General features: G+C 37.6%; 6 protein-coding genes across 10 annotated transcripts; 2 read left to right on the top strand and 4 right to left on the bottom strand.

Moving 5' to 3' along the window:
• The first annotated feature begins 218 nt into the window (after nucleotides 1–218).
• LOC6645519 (FACT complex subunit spt16) lies at nucleotides 219–5,725 on the top strand. 2 transcript variants are annotated; one of them, XM_002068027.4, is made up of 9 exons: nucleotides 219–426; nucleotides 612–875; nucleotides 942–1,241; nucleotides 1,304–2,481; nucleotides 2,549–3,415; nucleotides 3,471–3,736; nucleotides 3,801–3,951; nucleotides 4,239–4,355; nucleotides 5,371–5,725. In XM_002068027.4, exons 1-9 carry the CDS (start codon nucleotides 358–360, stop codon nucleotides 5,531–5,533), a joined length of 3,375 nt encoding a protein of 1,124 aa, XP_002068063.1. In that variant the 5' UTR covers nucleotides 219–357; the 3' UTR covers nucleotides 5,534–5,725. The 2 variants fall into 2 exon arrangements, with proteins under 2 accessions (XP_002068063.1, XP_015033263.1); XM_015177777.3 differs by lacking the exon at nucleotides 4,239–4,355 and having other exon boundaries at nucleotides 220–426.
• A 177-nt stretch (nucleotides 5,726–5,902) lies between these two features.
• LOC6645518 lies at nucleotides 5,903–7,606 on the bottom strand. Its single transcript, XM_023177524.1, has one exon. It carries the CDS (start codon nucleotides 7,604–7,606, stop codon nucleotides 5,903–5,905), a length of 1,704 nt encoding a protein of 567 aa, XP_023033292.1.
• A 4,255-nt stretch (nucleotides 7,607–11,861) lies between these two features.
• Nucleotides 11,862–14,907, bottom strand: LOC6645517 (transmembrane protein 134). The gene is made up of 2 exons (XM_002068025.4): nucleotides 14,311–14,907; nucleotides 11,862–12,287 (listed from the first exon to the last, which is right to left on the bottom strand). Exons 1-2 carry the CDS (start codon nucleotides 14,496–14,498, stop codon nucleotides 11,936–11,938), a joined length of 540 nt encoding a protein of 179 aa, XP_002068061.1. The 5' UTR covers nucleotides 14,499–14,907; the 3' UTR covers nucleotides 11,862–11,935.
• Nucleotides 14,908–15,030: 123 nt separating this feature from the next.
• LOC6645516 (protein HBS1) lies at nucleotides 15,031–17,507 on the top strand. Its single transcript, XM_002068024.4, has one exon. The coding sequence runs from the start codon at nucleotides 15,165–15,167 to the stop codon at nucleotides 17,274–17,276; it is 2,112 nt and encodes a 703-aa protein (XP_002068060.2). The 5' UTR covers nucleotides 15,031–15,164; the 3' UTR covers nucleotides 17,277–17,507.
• A 1,183-nt stretch (nucleotides 17,508–18,690) lies between these two features.
• On the bottom strand, nucleotides 18,691–23,283 carry LOC6645515 (delta-1-pyrroline-5-carboxylate dehydrogenase, mitochondrial). 4 transcript variants are annotated; one of them, XM_023177405.2, is made up of 8 exons: nucleotides 23,231–23,283; nucleotides 21,280–21,444; nucleotides 20,669–21,142; nucleotides 20,434–20,605; nucleotides 20,173–20,360; nucleotides 19,870–20,092; nucleotides 19,438–19,805; nucleotides 18,691–19,363 (listed from the first exon to the last, which is right to left on the bottom strand). In XM_023177405.2, the coding sequence occupies exons 2-8, from the start codon at nucleotides 21,327–21,329 to the stop codon at nucleotides 19,129–19,131; spliced, it is 1,710 nt and encodes a 569-aa protein (XP_023033173.1). In that variant the 5' UTR covers nucleotides 21,330–21,444; nucleotides 23,231–23,283; the 3' UTR covers nucleotides 18,691–19,128. The 4 variants fall into 4 exon arrangements, with proteins under 4 accessions (XP_023033173.1, XP_046867772.1, XP_046867773.1 ...); XM_047011816.1 differs by having other exon boundaries at nucleotides 21,280–21,448; nucleotides 23,231–23,280; XM_047011817.1 differs by lacking the exon at nucleotides 23,231–23,283 and adding an exon at nucleotides 21,834–21,977 and having other exon boundaries at nucleotides 21,280–21,448.
• A 1,034-nt stretch (nucleotides 23,284–24,317) lies between these two features.
• LOC6645514 (prisilkin-39) lies at nucleotides 24,318–25,110 on the bottom strand. The gene is made up of 2 exons (XM_002068022.3): nucleotides 24,580–25,110; nucleotides 24,318–24,493 (listed from the first exon to the last, which is right to left on the bottom strand). Exons 1-2 carry the CDS (start codon nucleotides 24,887–24,889, stop codon nucleotides 24,414–24,416), a joined length of 390 nt encoding a protein of 129 aa, XP_002068058.3. The 5' UTR covers nucleotides 24,890–25,110; the 3' UTR covers nucleotides 24,318–24,413.
• Between the last annotated feature and the right edge of the window lie 868 nt (nucleotides 25,111–25,978).

The raw sequence follows: 25,978 nt of genomic DNA, 5'->3' as shown, positions 1-25,978 counted from the left end.
TGGTAGAGTGCGATATATCGATTCTTCATCGCTTTTATCGAGTGGTGTTTTTATCGGGCTCCCAGTATTTGTCCGCGCCAATTTTAAATTAAAATATATATAGCATACTTTTGGGCACCCCCTATTTTTAATCCGCTTAGTCAAGAGCTGCCACATATTTAAAGAAAACTGGTTCATTCTGAACTCACTTCTAAGGCCCAACGCCAACGTTGCCACCATACACTAACGCACGCTGACGCTTATTCTTGTCGCGCCGCGCAATTTTTCCGGCGGAATTCGCAAATGTGTAAAGCAAAATATAATTGCAATTTCGATTAGTTAAAGACACATTTTAATTGGCGTGGCTGAAGCAACAACATGTCGACCTTTGTGCTGGATAAGGAAGCATTTGTGCGACGAATAAAGCGCCTCTACACAGAATGGAAGGTGGGTAGTACATATTGTGTCTTGTAAGTTGTACAAAAGGAGTCCGAATCCCAGTCCAAAGGCATGGCAATGCGACTTAATAAATTATATCAAACTATTGAGAGATATTGTGAAATTGCGGCTGGTTAAAAGTGTATTATCATCAAAGAATTTCGATGATTATCATCTAATATTTGTAATTGCAGGCCCCTAGTATTGGCCATGATGATGGTCTCACCAATCTGGACTGCATCATGAGTCTGGTGGGCAGTGAGGACGATGTTATCTACTCAAAATCAATGGCCATGCAAATTTGGCTCTTGGGCTATGAGCTGACAGACACAATATCAGTGTTTGCCTCTGATGCCATTTACTTTCTTACCAGCAAGAAGAAAATTGAGTTCTTAAAGCAGGTCCAAAACATTACCGAGGAGGGACTGCCAGAGATCAAGCTGCTAGTGAGAGATCGGGTAAAGTTGGACAACAATCTGTAAAGCAATCGCCCTTATATATACGCATTTATTTACCTTTCACAGACCGATAAAGACAAGGGAAATTTTGAGAAACTCATCAAGAGCATACAAAACTCAAAGAAGGGCAAACGATTGGGTGTCTTTACCAAGGATTCGTTTCCCGGTGAATTCAGTGAGGCTTGGAAACAATCTCTAATGGCGGCCAAATTTGAACATGTGGATATAAGCACCACAGTTGCATATTTGATGTGCCCCAAAGATGAATCCGAGATCAATAATATACGTAAAGCCTGCCTTGTCTCCATGGACGTCTTTAACAAGTATCTTAAGGATGAAATCATGGACATTATTGATTCCGATAGGGTAAGATCCACCACTCTATCCTCCCAGCATTCATTCATTCTCGTCATCACACCTTTTTGCAGAAAGTAAAGCACACAAAGTTGTCGGATGGCTGCGAATCGGCTATTGGTGATAAAAAGTATACCAGCGGTTTGGATCCTCAACTATTGGACATGGCCTATCCACCGATTATACAATCTGGTGGTGCCTATAGCTTGAAATTCTCTGCCGCTTCCGATAAGAATACATTGCACTTTGGTGTAATTGTCTGTTCTCTGGGTGCCCGCTATAAATCGTATTGTTCAAACATTTCACGCACTTTCCTGGTCAATCCCACCGAACCGATGAAGGAGAATTACACATTTCTGATAAACGTACAGGAGGAGATCCTAAAACTCCTGGCACCCGGTACAAAACTCTGTGAGGTCTATGAGAAAACCTTGGCCTATGTACGTAAGGAGAAACCCAGTATGGTTGAGAATCTAACAAAAAGTTTTGGCTTTGCCATGGGCTTGGAATTCAGAGAGAATTCCATTGTCATAGGGCCCAAGTGCCAGGCTCTGATCAAAAAGAATATGATATTCAATCTCCATGTGGGCATTTCCAATCTTAATAATCCCGAGGCAGCCGACAAAGAGGGCAGTACCTATGCCCTATTTGTGGGTGACACTGTGCTGGTGGGTGAACAATCGCCGGGCAGTGTGATGACGCCATCGAAAAAGAAAATCAAAAATATTGGCATTTTCATCAAGGACGATAGCGAAGAGGAGGATGTGGATGATAAGAAGGCGGCCAAAGAGGATCAAAGCACTGAAATTTTGGGTCGCAGCAAGCGTAATGCTGTCCTCGAGTCCAAACTCCGGAATGAGATCAATACGGAAGAGAAGCGTAAGGAGCATCAACGTGAATTGGCCCAACAGTTGAATGAACGGGCCAAGGAACGTCTGGCCAAGCAGGGTAACTCCAAGGAGGTGGAGAAGGTTCGCAAAAATACCGTTTCCTACAAGTCCATCTCACAAATGCCCCGCGAACCGGAAGTTAAGGGCCTAAAGTTGTATGTGGACAAGAAATATGAGACAGTGATAATGCCAGTGTTTGGCATTCAGGTACCCTTTCACATATCCACCATTAAGAATATATCCCAATCCGTTGAGGGCGAGTACACGTATCTGCGTATCAATTTCTTTCATCCGGGCGCCACAATGGGACGCAATGAAGGTGGCTTATATCCCCAGCCGGAGGCAACATTCGTTAAGGAGGTGTAAGTTGTCCAAACTGATCCTTTTCGGAGGATAAAAACTAAATCTCCTTGGATTCTTTGTTTGCAGAACCTATCGCAGTTCGAATCTAAAGGAACATGGTGAGGTGGCACCGCCATCGAGTAATTTGAACAATGCTTTCCGTCTGATTAAAGAGGTGCAGAAACGTTTCAAGACCCGTGAGGCCGAGGAGCGTGAAAAGGAGGATCTGGTGAAGCAGGATACATTGATTTTGTCCCAGAACAAGGGTAATCCCAAGCTCAAGGATTTGTATATACGTCCCAATATTGTAACGAAACGAATGACCGGAAGTTTGGAGGCCCATACGAACGGATTTCGTTATATATCGGTGCGTGGCGATAAAGTGGATATACTCTATAATAATATACGAAGTGCATTCTTTCAACCATGTGATGGTGAGATGATTATCCTATTGCATTTCCATCTCAAGTATGCCATTATGTTTGGCAAGAAGAAGCACGTGGATGTACAATTCTATACAGAAGTGGGCGAGATAACCACCGATTTGGGTAAACATCAGCATATGCACGATCGAGATGATCTTGCCGCCGAGCAGGCGGAACGCGAGTTGCGTCACAAGCTGAAAACGGCCTTCAAGAGTTTCTGCGAGAAGGTGGAATTGATGACCAAATCGATAGTCGAATTCGATACACCATTCCGTGAATTGGGCTTTCCGGGTGCACCATTCCGTAGTACTGTGACCCTGCAACCTACCTCAGGCTCACTCGTTAATCTTACCGAATGGCCACCATTTGTTATCACACTGGACGATGTCGAATTGGTGCACTTTGAGCGTGTGCAATTCCATTTGCGTAATTTTGATATGATTTTCGTGTTCAAAGAGTACAACAAAAAGGTGGCCATGGTCAATGCCATACCAATGAACATGCTGGACCATGTTAAGGAGTGGCTCAAGTAAGTCAAACCGCGACCCCCACGGAGTGACTGACTAATTCGTTATTGCTTACAGCTCCTGCGATATTCGTTACTCGGAGGGTGTTCAATCACTCAATTGGCAAAAGATCATGAAGACCATTACCGATGATCCCGAGGGTTTCTTTGATCAGGGTGGCTGGACCTTTTTGGATCCCGAATCGGGCAGTGAAGCTGAAAACGAATCAGCCGAATCTGAAGAAGATGAGGCCTACAATCCCACAGATGCCGAAACAGATGAAGAATCCGATGAGGACTCTGAATATTCCGAGGCTTCTGAGGATGAAAGCGATGATAGTGATGGTAATATTTTGTTTTTCCACTCATTGCATATGAAATTGGCCAACTGTTGCTTCTCTTTCCACAGAGGATCTTGGCTCCGATGAGGAATCTGGCAAAGATTGGTCCGATCTGGAACGGGAGGCGGCCGAAGAGGATCGCAATCATGATTATCAAACGGAAGACAAACGAAATGGCAAATTCGAAACAAAGAAAACCTCAAAGCATTCTAAGCACAGGTATGTGAAGCATGGGAAATTTATCTAAAAGAAAATCAAAAACCAAAACTCGTATCTCTATCTCTCTTTTATCTCTCTCTCTCTCTCTCTCTCTCTCTTTTCTATCTCTTCTACTTTGTGTGGCGTTCTGTGGAGCGTATTGTTTTTTGTTTTCTTTTTGATCAAAACTTATAATTTATATTCCCCTTCATTTACGTCAATTTTCCCCCCAAAAAATATCAAATCAACCATCAACAACTACAACTACTACTACTACTACTACTACTACTACTACAACAACAAAACAGTCGTGGCGAGCGTGAGGAGCAGCGTTCATCGTCGCACAGTAAAAAGCATAAGTCGAATTCCTCCTCTTCCTCTTCGCATTTAAAATCCTCCAGCTCCAAACATGGCAGCTCATCTAGGTTTGTTACATTACCCATTCACCCACCAACCACAAACACACACTTACACCAACACACAAATCCCTTCAAACAAATGTCCTTCGCATTTGCCACAAACAAACAAATTCCATTTTGCATATAATCCATTATTTAAAATTATTCAATTAAACACAAATCACATTTGGCCGCCTAAAAAAAGCAATATATGATGAATTTATAAGGATAAAGGATCACCTTGCCCTTGCTCGGTATTAGGAATAAAGACAACCCAAAATTGAATTTTCATATAGAAAAATGATCAGGAACGAATTAACCAACATATTTCTGACTTCCTAATTAACTTTGGAAACTTAACTTTGGTTTTTCGAAAAGTTTTTGAAGAAGTTTTACAAGATATAGAATGAAGTGCAAAATCGTTTGCTTAAGGCGTTTAGAAACTTTAACAGAATGAAATCTGTAATATATAGAAAAACATGCAGAATATAGGAATTTAATAATTCAATCTTTAAAAAATCTATAAAATAAAATACAAAAAGAGTCAAAATTCCATCTAATGAAATTTCAATTGATATTTTTCTAGACTAGAATTGATATTTAAGGAATTTCATTTAGTTCAATTAATTGTAGAGAAAAATTGAAGACTGCATAAAAAAGAAAATGAGATCTTTTCTATTTTTTTTAAATATTTGTACACTTACTAATAGAAAATCTTGAAAACTCTGCTAAAAAAAAACATTAAAAAATCGTTATTTTTTTAATTTCAAACTAAATGTAAACTCTTGATTTGTTTTTCTTAAATGTTTTGTAGTTGTCGTTTTAGAAAATGTTTAAATTTATTTGTTTTTGTTCCCTTGTAGAAGTACTTCATAAATTATGAAACAAAATTTATACACTTTTACATCCAATTTCGATATAATTATATATATAAATATATTGCTTGCTACAAAATTTCATTAACTTGTTTCGAAAAACATAATAATAATTATTATTAGTATATACTAACTGATTCTATATATATAAAATTTACTTTTTAAAGCCCATCAAAAACGTCCAAGGATAAATATCACAATCGGGACAAGCATCATTCCTCCTCATCGTCGGGCCACAAGTCGAGCGGCAATAGCAAGGACAAGGATCGAAAGCGTGGTCGGGACGATAGCCGGGACAATGGTCACAAATCGAAGAAATCGCGTCATTAGGATTCTACACACACACACACACACACACAATTTACCCGTTCTCCTGTTATCACTGTTTCCAACTGTTACAAATTTCTTTTATTATATCCCCCCCCTTCCTTTAATTCCTTGCCACTCCCAACTCTAGATCTAAAATGTTTGTCCTTTTCATCCTATATATATATATACACACTATCTTACCACTTTCCATTCTTGTTCACTCATATTTCTCGATTTTTGGAAAATTTGTATTACAAATTAAATATACACATTTATACGATTATAAACAAAAGAAAAAGAAAAAAACAAAACTAACTGTAAGCTGAAAGAAAAAAACGAAGAAAAGTAAAAGAAGAAAAAACAAAAAAGAAATCATAATCAATGTGTTAATTATTTATTCCAACTGCCCAGAAGATGGCGATAGGCATGAATGACAGGCTCATCGTTGCTATCGCGTCGCCTTAAACGCGATGCCGATGACGAAGGATAATGATGATGATGATTCGGACTGGAGCCGTTGCCGGCGGCGGCGGCTGCCACTGCAGCAGCTGCCACACTGCCACGCCTCTTGTGGGCATCGAACATATTGCGGGTCTTATTGATGGGATAACGCATCTTATTCTTCAGCCATGTGGTAAACGCCCGCTCATTGTCCTGCATCTTCTTCAGCTCCTGTTCGTTGCGGTTCAGAGTCTGCTCCATGGCGAAGCGTTTCTTGCGTCTAATCTGCTGATCCCGCCGTTGCAATTGCTGGGCACTCAAACCATATTCGGACATGTAGCCCGTATAGCGGGGTAGCTTCTCCTGCAGCGAATGACGATGCTCGCAGCACGTCTTGTAGTTCATCTTGATGGTCGGAGACAAGGCGCTGGAATCGTTGCTGCTGCTCCGATTCGAGGCTGATGTCAGGGATATTGCGGGTGTGGGCTTGGCCCGGCGGCGAAAACTAAAACGACGTGTATTGAAAAAGTTCTTCGATGTGGACTTGGGACACCCTGTCGAAGTCTTGGTGTGGTTAATTGGTGGAACTCCACTTCCACTTCCTCCCTGCTCCGCGTCCTCCTCCTCTTCGTTTTTATAGTAAATGCTTTGTTCATTCAATTCGAAATCATCGGGTATGTAGCTGGCCACAATAATCGATAGATCATCATCCTCATCAACATCCTGGTGTTGGATATGATGACTCTGTGTCGCGGGCTGTGGCTTCTCCTTCTGGAGGCCAGTTAATCTATCTATTTTGGCCTGCTCCTTGGAATCGAGAGTCTTGTAGAGACTCTTGTAGGCCTGACGCAATTTGAGGCGTGCCTCATTCAATGTGCGTTCCTCTTCCTCACAATCGGATTCGGTTAGCAGATTGGTGAGACTTTTCTGATCCGATTCCCCTTCATCGTAATCGTAATCGTCGCCACCATCGAAAGTTGCCTGACGTCGCTGCAGGGCACTGGATGTGGCCGAAGTTACCTTGCTGAGCGTCAAAGATGGCTCATCATCCAGATCTGCTTCATCTACACCAGAGAAATCATCGTCTTCGTCGTCATCATCCACTATGGCTTCTGGTGGTGGTGGTTGTGGTGGTGCTGGTGGCTTCTGTGCTGGTTCGCTTAAATCCAAGATTTCTTCACAAATTTCTTCCTCCACCTCATCCTCCTCCTCCGGCTCAGCCTGCTTGTCCTCCAGTTGCTGCTTCTGCTCTTCTTTTACCACTTGATTTAACTTCTTCTCCTTCTCTTTAGATGGCTTGACTATTTCTGGCAATGGTTCATCTGCTTCTGCTATGGGTTTCAATTTCAATTGAGTCAATTGCATCAGCAATTCATCTGGTGGACTAGGACTGGAATCCTCTTTTTGATCTACTCCTCCAGTGGTGGTGTTTGTGGTGGGTTCATAGTCCTCTAGATTTAAGGCAAACGTTACCTTTGTTACCTTCTCCTGCTGCTGACCATTTGCTGCTCCTCCTCCTCCAGCTGCTGCTGCTGCTCCTGCTGTGGTCTCATCGTTGGCAAATAGCTCCTTGTTGGCCTCCTTAATCTTGTCGACAATGTTGTACTCGTTGACTGGCTTCAGGACTGCGGAATAATCCATCAATAGAGACATGTTGCTGCCAGTGAGAGTGGCCACTTACAATAGACTTCGCAATCCTCGTCCGATTCTGCCTCGTGCTCATACATATCTGTCAGTAATTTTCGCATCGATTCGCCTCGGTTTTCCTTTTTTTTTTTTTTGTCTTCTATTTTGTGTAACTATTTGTTTGAGTGATATTATTTTTAGCAAGGATTTATGATTCGAAGGCGGCAAAAACTTTCCATTTCGTGTCAGCCGCAACTCTCGAACATCAACACACACCCATTAAAGTCTAATGAACTTGCCAATGTACTCCAGGCATTTAGTTGCCGATACCGAACTACTCTACACTACTCCTAATCGTCGTCGTTCTCGTCCTCGTCCTCGTCCTCGCCCTAGTCGTCGTCGTCGTCGTCGTCATGTGGTTATGGGTTTTCATCATTTTCAATGGCGTTGCCCCGTTGCTATGTTTGATCGATGCCTGGTGACAATTTGTCTTCTTTCTACAGCTGAAAAATGCTTGAAATGGAGCAGCTTGAAGTGGGGGGTCGGTCCTCCCCTCCCCCTCCTAAGTTTGATTTGTTGAGGGGTAGATAGATACATATACCTGACGGGATTTCAAGAACTGAGGGGGCTAAGCCCAAGTCCAATGTAAAGTCTGATCTAAAATAAGTTTTATGTGTTTCTTACCTTTTGTCTGTTTTGTCCTTCCATAAATCCGTCCCTGTCTATATAAGAAACATTCGTTAGTTTTTACTTTTGAATTTCCATGCACTTTATTTCATTTTCACACTTACTTGGCTAAGCACATTTAAAGCTTTGAATTCAAAATTCACAAAAATTTGAAATCAAAAAATGGTTCTTTTTTTTTTGGTTCATCAAGCTATAAAAATAAACAAATTCCGATTTTATCCCTCTTTCTTTCTCTCAATAACTTTTTCTTTCGTTAACTTGTCTCTTTGTCTTTTTTTTTTTTTTTGATTTTTCGTATCAATTTCTCTTCTGTTTTTTTTTTTTTTTGTTTGCACAACATTAATATAATTAAAACTAAGTAGAGCCACCGTTAACTTGGATTGAGCAACTTTTACTATATATGAATATATATATTATATGCCATTTGATTGTTTTCGAGCTAATCGAAGAAAAACTGAACAAAAGGACAGAGAAACTTCTGTTGATAGATGTCTGTGAAATGGGTGGAAACTGTTGCCCCCTAAAGTATGCCATAAGCAGTTCAAGATTGTCTTTTTTCTCAAATTTGTAAAAATTATCGAAGCAAAGCAATTTTTGAAGCGAAAAGTTAACACTTTTTCTGCATATAGCACTACTTCAAGGAGCAAATCCGCATTCTCACACCTATCTTTTGGGTGTGTGTGTGTGTGTGTGTCTGTGTGTTTGTGGACTGTAGGGGAAGAGCAACTAATGATCGGTCAAGTGTGAACTGGACTGAATGATTGAGTTTGATGGACTTAATGATGCCGACAATTATCTAGAGAATGATAAATCACGTTCCATAATAATCATAATAATAATAATCAAAATGAATAGCAAGTAATAACTAGATAAAGTTTTCTTTCTTTTTTTTGTTTTTGTTTACCATGCCATGGCGTGACACCTTTTGATAATCAATAATGAACGAAAACTTGAAACTTTAATCTGAATATCATGGTCAACATACATATATGTATATAGAATTCGATCTGGTTTTGGGTAATTTTGATTACTTGGCTATTCAAATTCCAGAGATTGTCAAAAAGAAGACAGATTAGTTTAATTTAAGGAAAAATATAATTGAAAGATATTAACCATATTGCTTATCTGAACTGGAATTTCTATATCTATTATATATATACAAACCACAAATTAAATGTTTTAGCTCTGCAAAACTAATCAAATTAGCAGACACAAATGGAAACAAAGAGAGACAGCTATATATAGCTTAGCTGCTTCAATTGATCGATTGAGATATTTGTCATACTATATCAGCTAATTCTCTACATTATCTATTAATTATAAAATGGGCAAATTTCACTTGGTTTCTTTACTTTTTTTGCTTTTGCTAAAAATACTTTCTATGTGTTTAGATAAAACTACATAATTCCATTGAGAATATTATATAAAAAAAATATAAAATAAAAAAAAAACCAAATCATTCTTAATACTTCTTTAAAGGTTTCATCAAACTAAAATAAAAACAAATAAAAAAAAAATGAAACAAAAAAAAAGGTTTACAAACAAATTAAATTCTTTTGCAAAAACGCATATTTCAATTTAATTAATTAAATGTATATATATATAGGTAAATATATATATATATAAAAACCAACATTAAATAAACATAAAAAATACATATACAAAATATTACAAATTATAATAAGAATTTTTCTGGTTTTCTTTATCGTTTCTATATGTAAATTTCGAGAAAAATTAAAGTCCTGTATTTAGCCATAAATCGAATTTTGGCATTTAAATTTAGTTTATTAATGTATAATGTATATACTAAATATTCCTTTTTTGTTTTGCTTTTGTTTTATGTTTTTGTTTTTTGTTTTTGTGTATACAACCATATTTAGCATGACTTAACAAAAGTATAACATTAAAAACTAAATTTTTTAGGAAAGATAATGAATTCATTTTTCATTTTTGGATATGATGAAATGTGATTTCTGGTGATCTGTGAGTTGAAGTGAGTGTATATGAGTATAATTTCATTAGAGGACGGGCATGATGTTGTGGTTTTGTTTGTTTGTTTTTTTCTCTGGGTTACGACATCTCTTTTCACTTTTTTTTTTTTTTTAAATAAACGTACACAATGAGCGCATCAATTTATAATAGCTACAGGAAGCGGGGGAGCGGGAGGGATAGGTTTATATATATATCTACGGCTAAGCCGAAGTAATTTTGTATATCCTTGCAAAAAAATAAACAAAATCGTCGAAATTCCAAAGCAATTTGTCTGTTAACTTTTTTGAAAAATATCAAAAATGTTAAATGATTGCATTTAAAACCCTTTTGTTTTAAGGGTTACTTCTTATTACTCTAATCCTGTGTCCACTAATCACATATATATATATATATATATGTATGTATGTATATCATATGGTTATAGGAATGATGTGATGACTAATAGGTCATTCAAAAAATCATACAAACGAACAATTTAGCTATATAAAAAAATAATTATTAACTGCAGACAGAAATCTTATAAATGGAAATGATTTCAACGATTTGGCAAGGTTATATATACACATATAGATACAAATATATATATATGTATATATATATATATTAAACCGAAGGTATGTAAGTATTGCAATATCAGAGCTACTTGAACTTATATGACTAATAGCTTTTTGTTTTATTACAATTTGTTTTAATTATTCATGTGTATATATATATATTTAGCATTTTACGGGTTTACTAAAATCTAATTTCATTAAGGCGCATCCTTGTTTTAATTTTTAAGTTTAGGATGGGGGGGAGGGGATTGGGGTGTAAGGACATTAAAGGGAGGGGAGATGCTTACTAGTCATATACATATACATAGATTCGTGTCTGTGTGTGTGTGTTCGTTAGATTGCAGATTTTGCAAGTTGTTTCTCTTTTTCTTAGTTAGAATTTTTTGTTTTTTTTTTTTGTTTTTTGGTGCATTTAAATTTTAATAAATTACAATAATATTTTTAATGTTTTTTTTTCTTTTCTTTAAATATATACGTTTACATAATATATATATATATATATATTAAGATCCTAGCGTTTTTTTCCAACATATTTTTTTCGTTTTTTTAGCATCATATACAAAGTCTTTTTGTTTATATTAAAAAAAAATTTCGAGTGTACGTATGAAAATTATCATCATGTTCATTTCGCTTTTCCTTTTTTTGTTTTTTTGTTTTGTTTTTACTGAGTATATAATAGAAAATATTGTAAAATATATCTGTCAATATATATATACATATATAGGTATAGGTATACATATATATATATATATAGTGTTTATTGCTAGTTTTAGATTCGGATTTCCTTTTTGGTTTTGTCTTAACGATACAAATTTTTTGAAACACACAAAAAACAGGACGTTACACAAAACGAGTTCGAGTTTGAATATAATTTTTTAATATATAATATATATAGACATATATATACTTTATCTTCCTCTCTCTTTCTCTCTGTTTCTTTCTCTCTTACACACTTTAGTTAGGTATCTCACTATCTCTCTCATGCCAATTGGATCAACCAATAGAACAAACAAAAAAAAAATAATATAACTCTATATATATATATATAGGTAGAAAAGAGAAGGGAAAGAGGAGAAAAGCATACACTTTTTGTTGTTTTTGTTGGTGTTGGTGTTGTTGTTGTTTATGTAAACAGAGGCAGGTGATAAAAGTCAAACCCTCGATAACCTTTTGCTGCCAACCAAATGTAGACAACATGATAGGCTCCCGGTATAAAGCAGATAAGTCCAGCCACAAAGAATACAACACCCTGCGATGTATTCTGCGGATCGGCAATGGCAAATGTACCCATCACAAATAATCCAGTGCCAACTATAAGCAATGTAACGGCAGCCAAAACTGTTCGCCAATTCTCACGGACCTTTGGATGCCGCCAGCAATATGTGTTGGTCTCCTCTGTTGGTAGATTTCCATATTCCTGGATAAGTGAATCACTGTCCCGTGATGTTGTGTCTTCGGCATATTTGTTGTAGCCCCTGAAGAAAATGTCAATTCAAATTCAAAATCACAATTATGTCATAAATAGCCAAAAGGGAAAAGGAGCCAAAGCAGCAGAAGCAGTAAGTGGTCAATGGATCTTCTCCTAGAAACGAGGAAGTTTCCCTCTCTTAAACGGATCGAATTTCAATAACCAATATACAAAAACCTACACCTAGATCTGCCATTGAACCTAATGCTTTCATTAATTGTTTTCAATTGAAATAACTAGGTCGCTGTGTTCTTAATTATAAATTGAAAAAAGAGACAACAAAGCAAACTTCCCACGTTTCCTACTAATCGAATTTACTTGGACATTGAGTCTAAGCAAACTTTTACTCGGTCAGTGACCCAGTTAACTAATACTTATCCCTTTGGACATGTATGGAGAGTGCTTGCCATTTTATTACATTGATTAGTTCAAGTTCCTTAGATTAGATTACCAATTCAAAGAAAACATGATCAATCGATTAATTGGAAGCAAAGTCAAAGGTTATACAAAGTATTAGAAAAATTCTAGTACAAATTGAGATATTAGTTTTTGTTTTCACATTTTTCCGGTTTATTTCAAGTTGAACAATTGTCTAACTTGAACTCTAGACTTTAAGTCGCTCGAGAATTGTGCAATTTATCTAAGGGTACTCAAAATAATTATTTTTTTTTTAACTAATTCAAGTTTTTAAAATTGGTTAGAGGGGTAGCGATAATGCTATCAACAGGAAGCCACAACAAAGAAATGGGGAACCCAAAAATAGGAACAGATAAAAAAAAAAACACAAAACATATATTTCCTTTAGGAATATTTAAAAAAAAAAAACAGAACCTAAATAATGCCTGATTATATTTCTAGCTGAAAATCTGGACATTGCCCTAAGAGAAAGAGGGAGCAAGAGGGAGAGAGAGAGGCTCTTAAGTCATGTTGAGATTCTTATCAAGACTTGAATTTGGGGTTATCATTTTATAGAAATAGAGAGGAACGAATTAAATAAGAGAATATTCAATAATTGGATGACAAGGGGTAAGAAAAAGCCAAGACTGAGCCTGAGATTATGACACACATGGGGAGTACTGGTGGGAGGGGCGGGGGGAACCAATGGAAGACCGTCAAGTGCAGCGCGCTGAGCTGTTAACTGGTTCCACCAGCTGACCGCAAACGAAGGCCATGACGAACCTCTAAAAGGGGGGGCTGAAGAAGAAGAAGGGAACTGGAGTGGGGGGAGGCCTGATGGAGGAGGGCAAGAAATGAAATGAAAAACCTTTATGACGAAATTTTATTGCGCGCAATGATTTTACAATTGAATGCCAAATTAGGCTCGGACTGGAACTGGACGTCTGCATAAATAATCTTAGTAAATTACATTGGATGGTTGTTGTTGCTATTGTTGTTGTTGTTGTTGTTGTTGTTAGCTGTCATGGGCGGCACGCTATGCATTTTTAATAAGTGAGAGACGAAAAGGGGGGGTGGGTAGGGAGTGGACTACAAAGAGATGGCAAAAGAAATGAATGAATGAATTAAAAGGTGAGGTGAGCTGACAGACAAAGAGAGGTGGGGGGAACGAATGGGGGGGAATGGAAGTAAGCACGCACGCGCCGCCTCAGGCGTTAAGTTTAGGAAATGAAATTGTAGAATTATGTTTTTAGGGATTGTTTCCGGCTACCTACACCAACAACCAGAGTCTCCAGCACGTAGCAGCAAAAGAAGGAGAAGAAGAAAGAAACACAACAAAGACAACAACAAAAAAAGAGTAACAGCTGGAAACCATAGGAGTTTCCGTACATTTTAAGAATCGATTCTCTGAGTTGTTTTTGGTGAATCAGAAGAGGAAAATAAAAGAGACTTGATTCGACACTCTTGACTCTCCAAAATTGGTGCCAATCTATATACATATATATATGTAATAAACACAGCCCACGCAGGCAAAGACCAGATTTCAGACTCGTTTCTCATATCTGCATCTGGTGTGGCTGCGGCTGCTGCTGCTGCTGTTCCTCCTCTTCCTTCTTCCTCTACTGTTCACTCACTTGGGATCCTGTATGCGTATGGAGACATCTTCTGTGGATCGACCTTGTTTACCACCGCCGCCGCTGCCGCCACCCCGCATGGGCGTTGATATAACTGTGGAACCATAGACACGTATCGCCTCCTCCTCTTCCTCCTCGAAAGCATCATGTATGGAGAAGCCCCTGGCCCCATTGCCGTTGTTGTACATAATTATGTTCGCTCAGCGCTTCTGTTTTTCTCTAGTTCTTTGGTCGCCGTCGTCGTCGCCGTCGTTGTTGTTGTTTATTTATTTGACACTCTCGGAAAGGTTTTGGTTTGCTGGTTGTTAGTTGGTTGATTGAATTCGAGGGGGGATATATATTAAAACTAGGTTGCCAACAAATCGACGGGGTTTTTAAAGTGTTTCTCAGTGGTGTCGCGTCTGCATTTTACTTTTTTATTTTTCTTCGATTGCACTTTATACACATATATGTTTAATTCCGAGAAATTGGTTTGCACTTTTTCTTTTTTTCGTAACAATTGGCGGAGTGTTTTTCTTTTATTATATATTTTAACGCGACACAAAAGATTATTTCAATGCTCTGGGGCAGGGGCAGAATGGTGTAGTGTTGCCACACAGTAAAATTTTTATAATATACAGAGCTGCCAGAAGAAGAAAACGAAGAAAAATTAATATTTATCGATAGTTGTTATATCGATAGTTGACTTGGCGTTACCAGATAGTAGGTCAACCTGGCAACCCTGGGCCCAGGTGGCAAGTGCTTTTTATTATTTTCGTTCGATGAAACTCGAACTTAGTTGTTTTTATTTTCCGAAATTGTGAAATAACCGGCTATTATATTTACATATATAGCCACCACCATCAAACATCAAAATGTCACGCCACAGAATTGTACGCACCATGGACTATAACGATGAATACGATGGCTATGACGATGTATATGGCCATTCGGTTGATGATGACCATTGCATTTCGCCGACAGATGCCCAACAGTGGCTATACGATCGACAGCGTGGCCAGCAGAGCATATCGGCCTTCATCAGCAAGAATAAGGATATCAAAGAGGAGGACACCGATAACGACGACGACGATGAAGATGAGGCCTTTGCCAAAGCACGTCGTGATTCGGAAAGCTTTCAAATGCCCGAACTAGATGAATTGGATCAGGCCAAGCTGAGTTCCTGTGTCGATGAAGTGCGAAGTGTGGTGGGTGACGCTGTCTCAGAACGTTGCATAGTGGAGACTTCAATGAGATTTGATTTTGATATACAAAAGATACTCGACGAAATATTAAACGAGGAAACAAAGAAAACGACAACAACTCCGGCAAAATCAAAAACGTTAACCATTCCCGCATCTACTTCTGCTTCAGCTTCAGCTCCAACTCCAGCTGCGACAGCAACAACAGTAACTCAATCAAAGTCTGTAAACAAACTCCCACCACCACCACCAGCGCCAGCAGCACCATCATCAGGATCAGCAATCGCACCACCAACAAAGATTAGCCTTAAAGAGCCGCGACGTGGCTTTGATATTGCGTCACCGAAAACTCCATCCTCGCCTGTGGTATCCGGTAGAAATACTCCTGTTGATATCGGTATCGGCGATGAAGCCAGCCGTAATGCAGCTGGCATCTTTAAGGTATCCAAAGATCAGGCCCAACGCAATGCTCAGCAGCTGTATGAAAAGGAAAGATCAGATCAAAAGAGTCACATCCATATGATAGTTATCGGTCATGTGGATGCCGGAAAGAGCACCCTGATGGGTCATTTGCTCTATGATACGGGAAATGTCTCACAACGGGTAATGCACAAGCATGAACAGGAATCGAAGAAGCTTGGCAAGCAAAGCTTTATGTATGCCTGGGTACTGGACGAAACGGGTGAGGAGCGGGCGCGTGGCATAACCATGGATGTCGGGCAATCCCGGATAGAAACTAAATCGAAAATTGTTACCTTGCTAGACGCACCGGGTCATAAGGATTTCATACCCAACATGATATCGGGCGCCACTCAAGCAGATGTCGCTCTTCTGGTTGTAGATGCGACACGTGGAGAGTTTGAATCGGGTTTCGAGTTGGGCGGACAGACAAGGGAGCATGCGATACTTGTACGATCGCTTGGAGTTAATCAATTGGGCGTGGTTATCAATAAGCTAGACACGGTTGGCTGGTCCAAAGAGAGATTCGATGAGATTGTCACTAAACTAAAGGCCTTCCTAAAGCAAGCCGGTTTCAAGGAATCGGATGTGACTTTCACACCCTGCTCAGGTCTAACCGGAGAGAATCTCACCAAATCTGCACAGGAATCAGCACTGACCGCCTGGTACACTGGTCCCCATTTGCTCGATGTTATTGAAAACTTTAAAATTCCCGAGCGAGCCATTGATCGTCCACTTAGAATGTCCGTGTCGGACATTTATAAGGGCACCGGGTCGGGATTCTGCATTTCAGGGCGCATCGAAACGGGAGTCCTGTGCGTCAACGACAAGGTCTTGGTGGGCGCCAGTCGAGAACAGGCCCAAGTCAAAGGCCTGACCATGGATGATCTCTCACAGACAAGTGTCTTTGCCGGTGATCAAATCTCTGTAACTCTTGCGGGTGTCGATATTAACAATATAACCGTTGGCTGCATTATCTCTGATCCTCAGATACCCATCCCAGTGACGACACGTTTTCAGGCCCGCATCATAGTTTTCAATGTAAAAGTGCCCATTACCATGGGCTTTCCGGTGCTGTTGCATCATCAGTCGCTCATCGAACCGGCTGTTGTTTGCAAACTGACCGCCTCCATACACAAGAGCACCGGCGAGGTGGTCAAGAAGAAGCCTCGCTGCCTGGGCAACAACTCGTGCGCCCTTGTTGAAGTGGAAACCTCCCGACCCATTTGCATTGAACGCTATGCCGACTTTAAGGAACTGGGCAGGATAATGCTACGAGTGGCTGGAGTCACTATTGCCGCTGGCATGGTAACAAAAATACGCTAACACCGAGAGGAGACGGGAGAGCTGTTAATGCTGGGCTGAACGAGTGCTGCTTATAATTTGTACGAAATTTTAGTTATTTAATTACATATGTTGTTATATATTACATGAAAAGTGCACACAAAACACACATACATATATATACATCTAGTTTATACGTGAAAATCCAATTTAAAAAATTTAACGAAAAGAAAAAATGTAATAAAAAGAAATGTTTAAAAAAATCAAGCAAAATAGTCGAGTTTTTTGTATAGCGACAAGAAACATATCTGCAGACTATGTACATATTCTTACCGATTCCAGACAAGAGCAGAAGAAACTGCAAAATAAGGTCTTATTCTTAATGAAAGCGTGTATATCTTCAGTTTATATATCCACACTGATTGACAAGAGCATAAGAAATTGGAGAATAAGTTTTTGTTAAGGTTGTACTTACCCGTAATTCATTAATAAAAGAATGTATATCTGCAAAAATTTAAGAAAATCTTAAGTTACAGGGAATCAAAAATCAAAAGAAATGCTAAAAATTATAAAACAAATTGAAACTAAATAAAAAAAAAAAAACACAGATAAACATAAAATAACAACAAGCAGTTATTTTTAACAATTTACCAGTAATATTGTAAATAAACATAAAAAAATTTAATATAAATTGAAAGCAAAAGTAACAAAAATTTGAAATATCGGTGATACTTACCTTTTATATATGTCTGTACATATGTATATAAAATATAACTGAAATTTAACGAAAAATTAGAAAATTAGTTAAAAATTCTTTGGTATTTGTTTGAAAATAAATAAATAAACCAGCCCCTTTAGCAACAATTTTGTTATTATGATTAATAATCATAAGGTTTCCAATGAATTATTGACCATAACGAATGTCATTAATAATGATAATGAAATATATTCCCTTTAGGTTTTAAGTATACAAAAACAAAACACAATAAACCATAAATAATTTTCCAGATAGTTTCCAACTCCTTTAAAAAACTCAATATCTGGAAAGAAAATAAAATCGTTTTGCATGATTAATCAAAATTTTGAATTAATTGATTTGCCATTTTCCAAATTTGTTGTGTAATTTTAAATTATTTATTTTTGACTGAATTTAATGTTTCTTTTCTCTTTTTTTTTTATTATTATTTATTATATATTATGTAACTGTTTTTATTTGTTCACATTTAGTACTCAAAATGTATTGTCAAGTGTTTGCTTTTACAATATATACGCTAAAAAAAAACATAAACAAAACAAAAAGGAAAAACAAAAACGAAAAGCAGGCAACATAATTACAAATCATATACATATATGTATATATATAATTAAATAATCACAATACGTTTTAAAACTTTATATACTATATATATATATATGTGTGTGTTGTGTGTGTGTGTGTAGAGAGATATTATTATTATTATTATGTTATTATAGTATTCGAGTTGTATTTATTCATGTTGTTCAGGGTGAAATCAGCATATCAATTTACAACATTATTCGTGGCATTTGTTTGTTTTTCTTTCGAGGTTTGTTTTACAACATTTAACTAGAGAAGGGACGGGGTGGGTGGGCAAGGGGAAAACGGGGTGGGGACAACGACGACGACAAGTGGGCGTGTTTGTGTTTAGTTTAAAAATAGTTCAACAAAATACATATACATATACATTGATATATATAAAGATATATATATAATCCATATATAAGAGTTAGTTAGTTAGTTATATGAGATTCCTGTTGGTTTTTTTTCTTTTCCTTCATTATTTTGTAGTTCTTCTTTGTCTCTTTCTGCCTCATTCTCTCTCTCTCCCTCTCTGATGCATTCCCTTTCAGTATCCTTTTGTTATTTTGTAAGGATTTACTCGCTCATATAGGGATAGTTGACATCACGCAGGGGCACAAATGTCTCTTTAATCGATTGTGGTGAAGACCAACGTAGGATATAATGGGGACCGCCTGCCTTATCGTTAGTGCCAGACATGCGACCACCGCCAAATGGCTGTTGTCCGACCACAGAACCAGTTGATTTATCATTGATATAGAAATTGCCGGCAGCCATTTTAAACTCCTCCAGAGCACAATTAATAAATTCCCTATTTTTATGAGAAAATCAAAGATATATATATATATATATGTAAATTAATTTAAATGTCTTTTGATTTCTTACTCATCCTGCCCAAATACTGCTCCGGTCAATGCAAACTTTGTGGATGTATGCACCAGATTCATGGTCTTTGATAAATCTGCCTCCTTATAGGGATAGACAGTTAAAACGGGGCCAAAGATCTCTTCAGTCATAATGCGATCCTTGGGATCTTTAGTTTCTACAATGGTTGGATTGATATAGTAACCTTTACTATCGGAATATGTACCACCAGCGATTATTTCTAGATTTGGTGAATTTTTGGCATGCTCAATATAGCCGGTAATGCGTTTAAATGCTTTATCATCAATGACAGCCGATGTGAAGCTACTGAAATCCTGAACATCACCGATTTTCAGTTTAGCAGCCTCACGTTGCAAGCCAGCTTTGATCTAGAAATAATTGTGGAAATTAATATTTCAAATTCTATTGTAATCACACTCTAATCACACACACCTCTGGCCACAAAGATTCTGGGACATACATACGCGAACAGGCCGAACATTTTTGGCCACAATACTCAAATGCTGAACGTATTGTCGATGTTATAACCGATTCCACATCCGCCGATTTATGTACAAAGTGGAAATTCTTACCACCACATTCACCAATCAAACGTGGGAAATTGACATAATTGTCAATATTATTGCCCACCTGTTTCCACAGGCGATTAAAGGTCCTGTAGAAAAGAAAACAAGCCATTAAATTTTCCAATAGTTTTCATATTGAATGATGAAAAAGAGTCAATTAATTACTTACGGCACTGAACCGGTGAAATTAATGCCAGCCAAGTGGGGGCTGGCTGTAATCGTATCACCAAAGACTGGGCCATCGGCTGGCACAAAGTTCACCACACCATCGGGCACACCTGCCTCACGCATAATATTGAATATACGCCAATTGGATAGCAGGGCTGTGTCCGAAGGTTTCCACAACACAGCGTTGCCCTAGAAAACAAGAGACGAAACGACTTGTATTATTGATTCGATCTGAAGGGGAGTGGAGTGGATAGTCAGTTACCATGAGGGCCGGAGTATAGGACAAGTTACCGCCAATGGCCGTAAAGTTGAATGGACTGACGGCGGCTATGAAACCATCAATGCCACGATAACGCAACGAATTCTTTGTGACCTTTATATCCTCGCTAATGGGTTGGTATTTAGCGCACTCCTTAAGGAAATATGCATTTAATCTAAAAGCAAGGAAATTTTTAATAATAGATCCTTTGCTATCCTTGAAATATGTGTGTAGTTACCTTATGAAGTCAATTAATTCGGCAGCTGAATCAATTTCAGCTTGTATTGCCGTTTTCGATTGACCCAACATGGTTGCTGCATTCAATTCTTGACGATATTTCGTGGCCATCAAATCGGCAGCACGTTCCCAAATCTTCAAGCGTTCCGATAGGGGAACACGATCCCATTTGGGTTGAGTTTCCACAGCTGTTTTGATAGCCTGCTTAATGAGCTTGGCATCGGCATAATAGAATTGTGCCAGCTTGTGTTGATGATTGTGTGGCATCACCTGATGCACCACCTTCGAGGTCTTGAACTCCTTGCCGCCAATCACAATGGGCACCTCCTCGCACCGGGCAGCGGTTGCCTGCAGAGCCTGCTGCAAGGCTTTACGTTCGGGTGATGATTTGCCATAGCCTAAGATCGGTTCATTAACAACCGAGAAATCTTCCAGTTTGTTATCCGGGATCACAGAGCCTAAACCGCGGGCGTAGCTATGTGGGGGAGGGGGTGGAAATAACAAAAATTTTAAATAACTCAAACATCTGGTCACACCATTGTGCAGTGTTGTTAAGTAATTCAATCCTTGTTTTTGTTGTTGTGGCGTTTATTATTACTATTTATAACTTACTTTTTGATCACGCCTTGAGGCAGTGAAGAGCGACGCAGCAGTTGCAACATCTTTGCGTTTCTTTTTTTTGGGGAATTTCACGGAGGGGCTCGAGTTTTTATTGCCTTCTTGTGTTATATAAACGGCTTCAGGTGGTTCTCAACTAGAATGTATTGGCTTCTTCTTCTTCCTTAGCATAAAGACAAAGCAAGTGAGAGACAGAGAGAGAGCGAGAGGGAGAGTGGGAGATAAGACATGGAAACAAACGAAAACAAAAATTTGCAAATGATTAGTATTCATTTATCACTGTAGCCTTGAAAAGAATTCTTGTGGGGGGTCTCGGGGTCCCGCAATCTGAGGAGTCGCGCGCCCGGCGCAGCGGTGTCGCGTGATTTTGATAAGCAGCCAAACGTGAAGAAGCCCCCACAACTTGACACACCCCCGAAAAGCTATCAGAAGAGCACACTGGGACACACACACACACAATCAGAATCACATATGTACATAATACAGAGATAAGAAGACTACACTTGGACTAATTTTGTTTTGTTGATTATTATTAAACAATTGCTTACTTTTTTCTTGATGATTAATTTCGATTGATTTAACAAACAGTACAGAAAATCAAAGACTGACTAAAATGTTGTGCAAGTATATTTCTTATTTTTTTTTCTCTTTCTTTTTTTGCTATCCGCTTCAAAGTTCACAGTCAAACGCGCACACAAACACGAGTAAAATGTTTTTTTTTTTTTTTTGACAAGCATCAGCTGTTTCTGTCAACGGTTAGCACAGTGGTTGCAAGGCCAAAGTAATTGCAACTATTTTTTATGATGATATTCAAAGAGAGGAAAGGATAAAAGGGGTTTCCAATATTAGCATGGGGGTTTTAAGTTAATTTCTTGTTTTATCTGATCGCATTAAGGTATAAGTCTTACTGTAAGCGTCATTGGTATGCCATTTTGTATGCACTAGTTTTGTTTTACTTTTGCTCCACTGTATGCCAACGTCAACGGAAATTTCCTATTGCCGAAAACTTTATACATTAAAGGACGGTTGGTGGGGGGAGGGGTTAGGACAGGGATAGAGAAAGGTAGTTCTTGTTGTTTGTTAACTTCTGCTGCCTTGATTTATGAATTTAAGCTTGTCGGCAAAGAGAGAGGACACGAAATGAGAGCAAGAAGAGGCGGCAAAAAGCACCCCAGCAGCCAGCTGACAATGGAATAAGCAAAGACCAACAATGACAGGGAGGGAGAAAGAGAGACAGACAGAGAGAATGTAAGTGAGAGAGACAACGGCGCGTGAGTGGGGAATATGTGGAGCAGACAAAAAATAAAAATTACTTAGACATCAAAATTTTGCCGTTATGCGGTTAATAAGTAGCATCAAGCACTTTTTATTCAATTGAGGGGTCTTCTGTCTTCTTGTAGCCAGCTGATTGATTTTTCTGCCCTTCACCTAACCGATGGCCCCAGCCCCCCTGCCAACATTACCTCAATCCATTTTACATGCACTAGGCATTTTAAGCAAACAAGTCACAAGCTTTTTTGAGGCCAAGTGAAACATGCGCAAAAAGAACAATAAATAAATAATAAAAAAAAAAACACAAGACAGCAACAACGACTACGAAAAAGTTACTCAGCTGCAGATACACACACACACAGACACTAACGGACACAGGCGCATTTGAATGCATTCAGTTTTGGATGTTCTTGTTTTTGTTGTTGTTGCTGCTGTTGCTGCTGCTGCTGTTCTTATTCTTGTTATTTGTCCCCTACCAATTACGCAATGTATGTTTGGCATTGTCTCTTCAATTAACTTAAATTTGCTCTCTTCCCCGTATGGCGGTAATTCCCTAAATTGTTGCTGTTTTTTTTGTTTTTTTTTTTTTTTTTTGTTAATTATCGCTTTGCTTGTCTATGCTTTGTTGTTTTCTTTCTTTTAGTGTCTAGTTTATCATTGATTTTGCGCTTACTTTGCGTATGTTTTGACGGCAAAATCGGCTAGACGTCTATGCGTTTGTTTAGCTTTTTCGATACTAATACTATTTAAGCCAAATTAGATAAAAGTGGGCCAAACCAGTGTTGCCAGAATCTTTTAAGCTAAAATTGCTAGATTTGTGAAGAAAAGTTGCCAAAAATTGCCAAAAAAAAATTGCTAAACCCATTATTTTAATTTTAAACCAATTAAGATATACAAAAATAAAAATCGAAATTCAAAACTCTTAAATTTATAAGGAACATAATCTAAAACAATTATAATTTAACTACAGAATACTTAAAATACTATCTAGTTCCACTGAATGGATTGTTGTTGCCAGGGTCTTTGTAATTTGGGACTTCCGCCCAAAGCTTGGTCGTATACTCAACAAACTCGTACTTGACAAAATGTATTCTGTTAATTTGAATTAGTATATTGTCAATGTCTTGACTTTTAAAATATTTAAATACATTGGCAATGCAAGTTCTAAACTAATAATCTGAATTTTGCAGTCGATGACAAAAAGGTAAACAAAATGCAAAAAACCTGAAGAAAAAAATAAAAATTGATATTTTTATAATAAAGTTGCAAAAAAATATATATAAAATTACTAGATTTGTGCTAGATATAAAAAAAGTTGCAAATTTTTTTTATAGTTGGCAGATTTAGCAACTAAATTGCTAAACTGACAGCCCTGGGCCAAACGAACAATAGCCGTTTTTTTCAGTTGTTAAAAAGGCTTTTTTTTTGTATTGAACCAGTTAATCCAGTTATTCACTGGTTCTCTTAATACGTAATAGTAATCTTAATACGGACAACTTGACTTAATCTAACTCTTTCGCAATAATTCGGTCAGCAATTCTTTAATAAACTAATTGCGTTTTGTACTTGAAATATATCAAAGTTATAATTGAATATAATTTTTCTTCTGGAACTTGTTCTTTTATTTCAACTTAGCTTTTAGCGCCATTTATCGATAGCCGATAATCACTTAACAGTCATGTTATCGATTAAGTGCTGTTATGCGCCAACTGTTAATAAAGCGCGCCAAACAGCTATTTTATTTAAATTTAAAAATCGGCTTCAGCTTTTGGTTTGCAAAAAAAAAATGGATTATATATATTATAAACTACAACAAAACTTAAATACTATATACAGTTCGTTAAACATTTAACTAATTAACCATAATAGCCACCACCAGCTCCACTACTCGCACTGGCACTGGCAAATCCTCCACTACTGCTGGCATAGGCTGTATCTAAAGAAAGTAACACGTCCAAAATACTTTTGTAAAAATAGGAAGATAAGGGTATATATAAGGAGTTCTTTTCTTGTATTACTTACTCATGCCACCGTAGGGATAACCACCGTAACCACCGCCATATGACGGATAGCCACCATATTGGCCATATATACTATATGGATTATATGTATTATAGCCACCATAATTTGGATAGGTATAATACGGATAGCCGCCATATGAGGGATATCCATAAAGGCCATTGCCATAGATATTGCCATAACCAGCACCAGCTCCAGCTCCGGTATTTGTTCCCGTGTAATAAGGATATCCGTAATATTGTGAGTTTGCCAATTGCAGGAATAATGCAATGAATATTATCAAAATGCACTCCATTATGGATTTTCGCAACATTTTTCTTGACGTTTGTGGATGAATTTGATTTTGGTTCTTGCCGATTTAATTCTCAACTTGCAACTGACTGAATTGTTTCTAGATGGAACTGTTTTTATATGTTTATAAATAAAATCTCATCATTTGTTTTAATGAGACTTAATGGTTAAATCTTTCCCTCTCGCTCCCGGTCTCTCTATCCCAGTCTTTCCATTGTTGGTTCATTCGTGCGTAACCCATGCGGCGAATACGCAATATTTACACAATTTTTGGAAACATTTTTCTCCATTACAAAGTCTTTAGCGTATTAAAATTTTGAGATTTCCTTTTTTTCCGTTTGTATTTTCGTTGGCAATTACATGACACATAACAGTTTTGTTTTCAATATTAATTTCAATTGTTAGTGGTTTACCCGCATATTTTGGCATAAACACAGTCATTAACCTTTAACTAAATTAGTCATGTGTATGGGTTGTTTTTTTTTTTTATTATTATATTTTTTTGTTGGGGGGCTTTCCACTCTTTGATGAGGTTCGATGCCTAGTTTTGTGGTCAATGCTCATCAATGCCCTTCAAATGAGGTCAGCAATTAATACAAATATGTATCTGACAAATGGACAGTTTAGTATAATTATATTGAGTATTTTTTTCTGTTCTGTGCTTTGGTTTTGGCGTTTTTTGTATGGAAATTACTTTTGCCAAAGTTCATTTTGAAGGACTTTCAACTTATGCGTTGGGTTTTTTTTTTGTTGAGAAATCGTGTTTTCGATTTGCATGATAATAAAGAAATTATCATTTCAATGAATGCCACAATTTAGACATGCCTAATTCACTTGCCTTCCCAGTTGTCACTCCTAGTTAAACTTCATTTTAATACAATATAAAATCAATATATGTACAAAAGTCCAATAGTTGGCCTCAAAAAAAGAAAAGAGAAAGAAATTCATTCAAAATTCATGCATTTTTTGTATACACAAAAGTTGTTTGCAATTTTCATTTAGTTGTCCTGTTCTAGAAAATACACCAAAAGGGATATAGTCAGTGCCGGGTTAGCTAATGATTTTTTATCACTGAATATATTTCGACAAAAATGTAATTCGAAAAATTATA

The sequence above is a fragment of the Drosophila willistoni genome (assembly GCF_018902025.1).
Source record: "Drosophila willistoni isolate 14030-0811.24 chromosome XR unlocalized genomic scaffold, UCI_dwil_1.1 Seg143, whole genome shotgun sequence".
Lineage (NCBI taxonomy): Eukaryota > Metazoa > Arthropoda > Insecta > Diptera > Drosophilidae > Drosophila > Drosophila willistoni.
The sequence above is the reverse complement of the archived record's forward strand: the minus strand, read 5'-3'. Positions and strand labels throughout refer to the sequence as shown.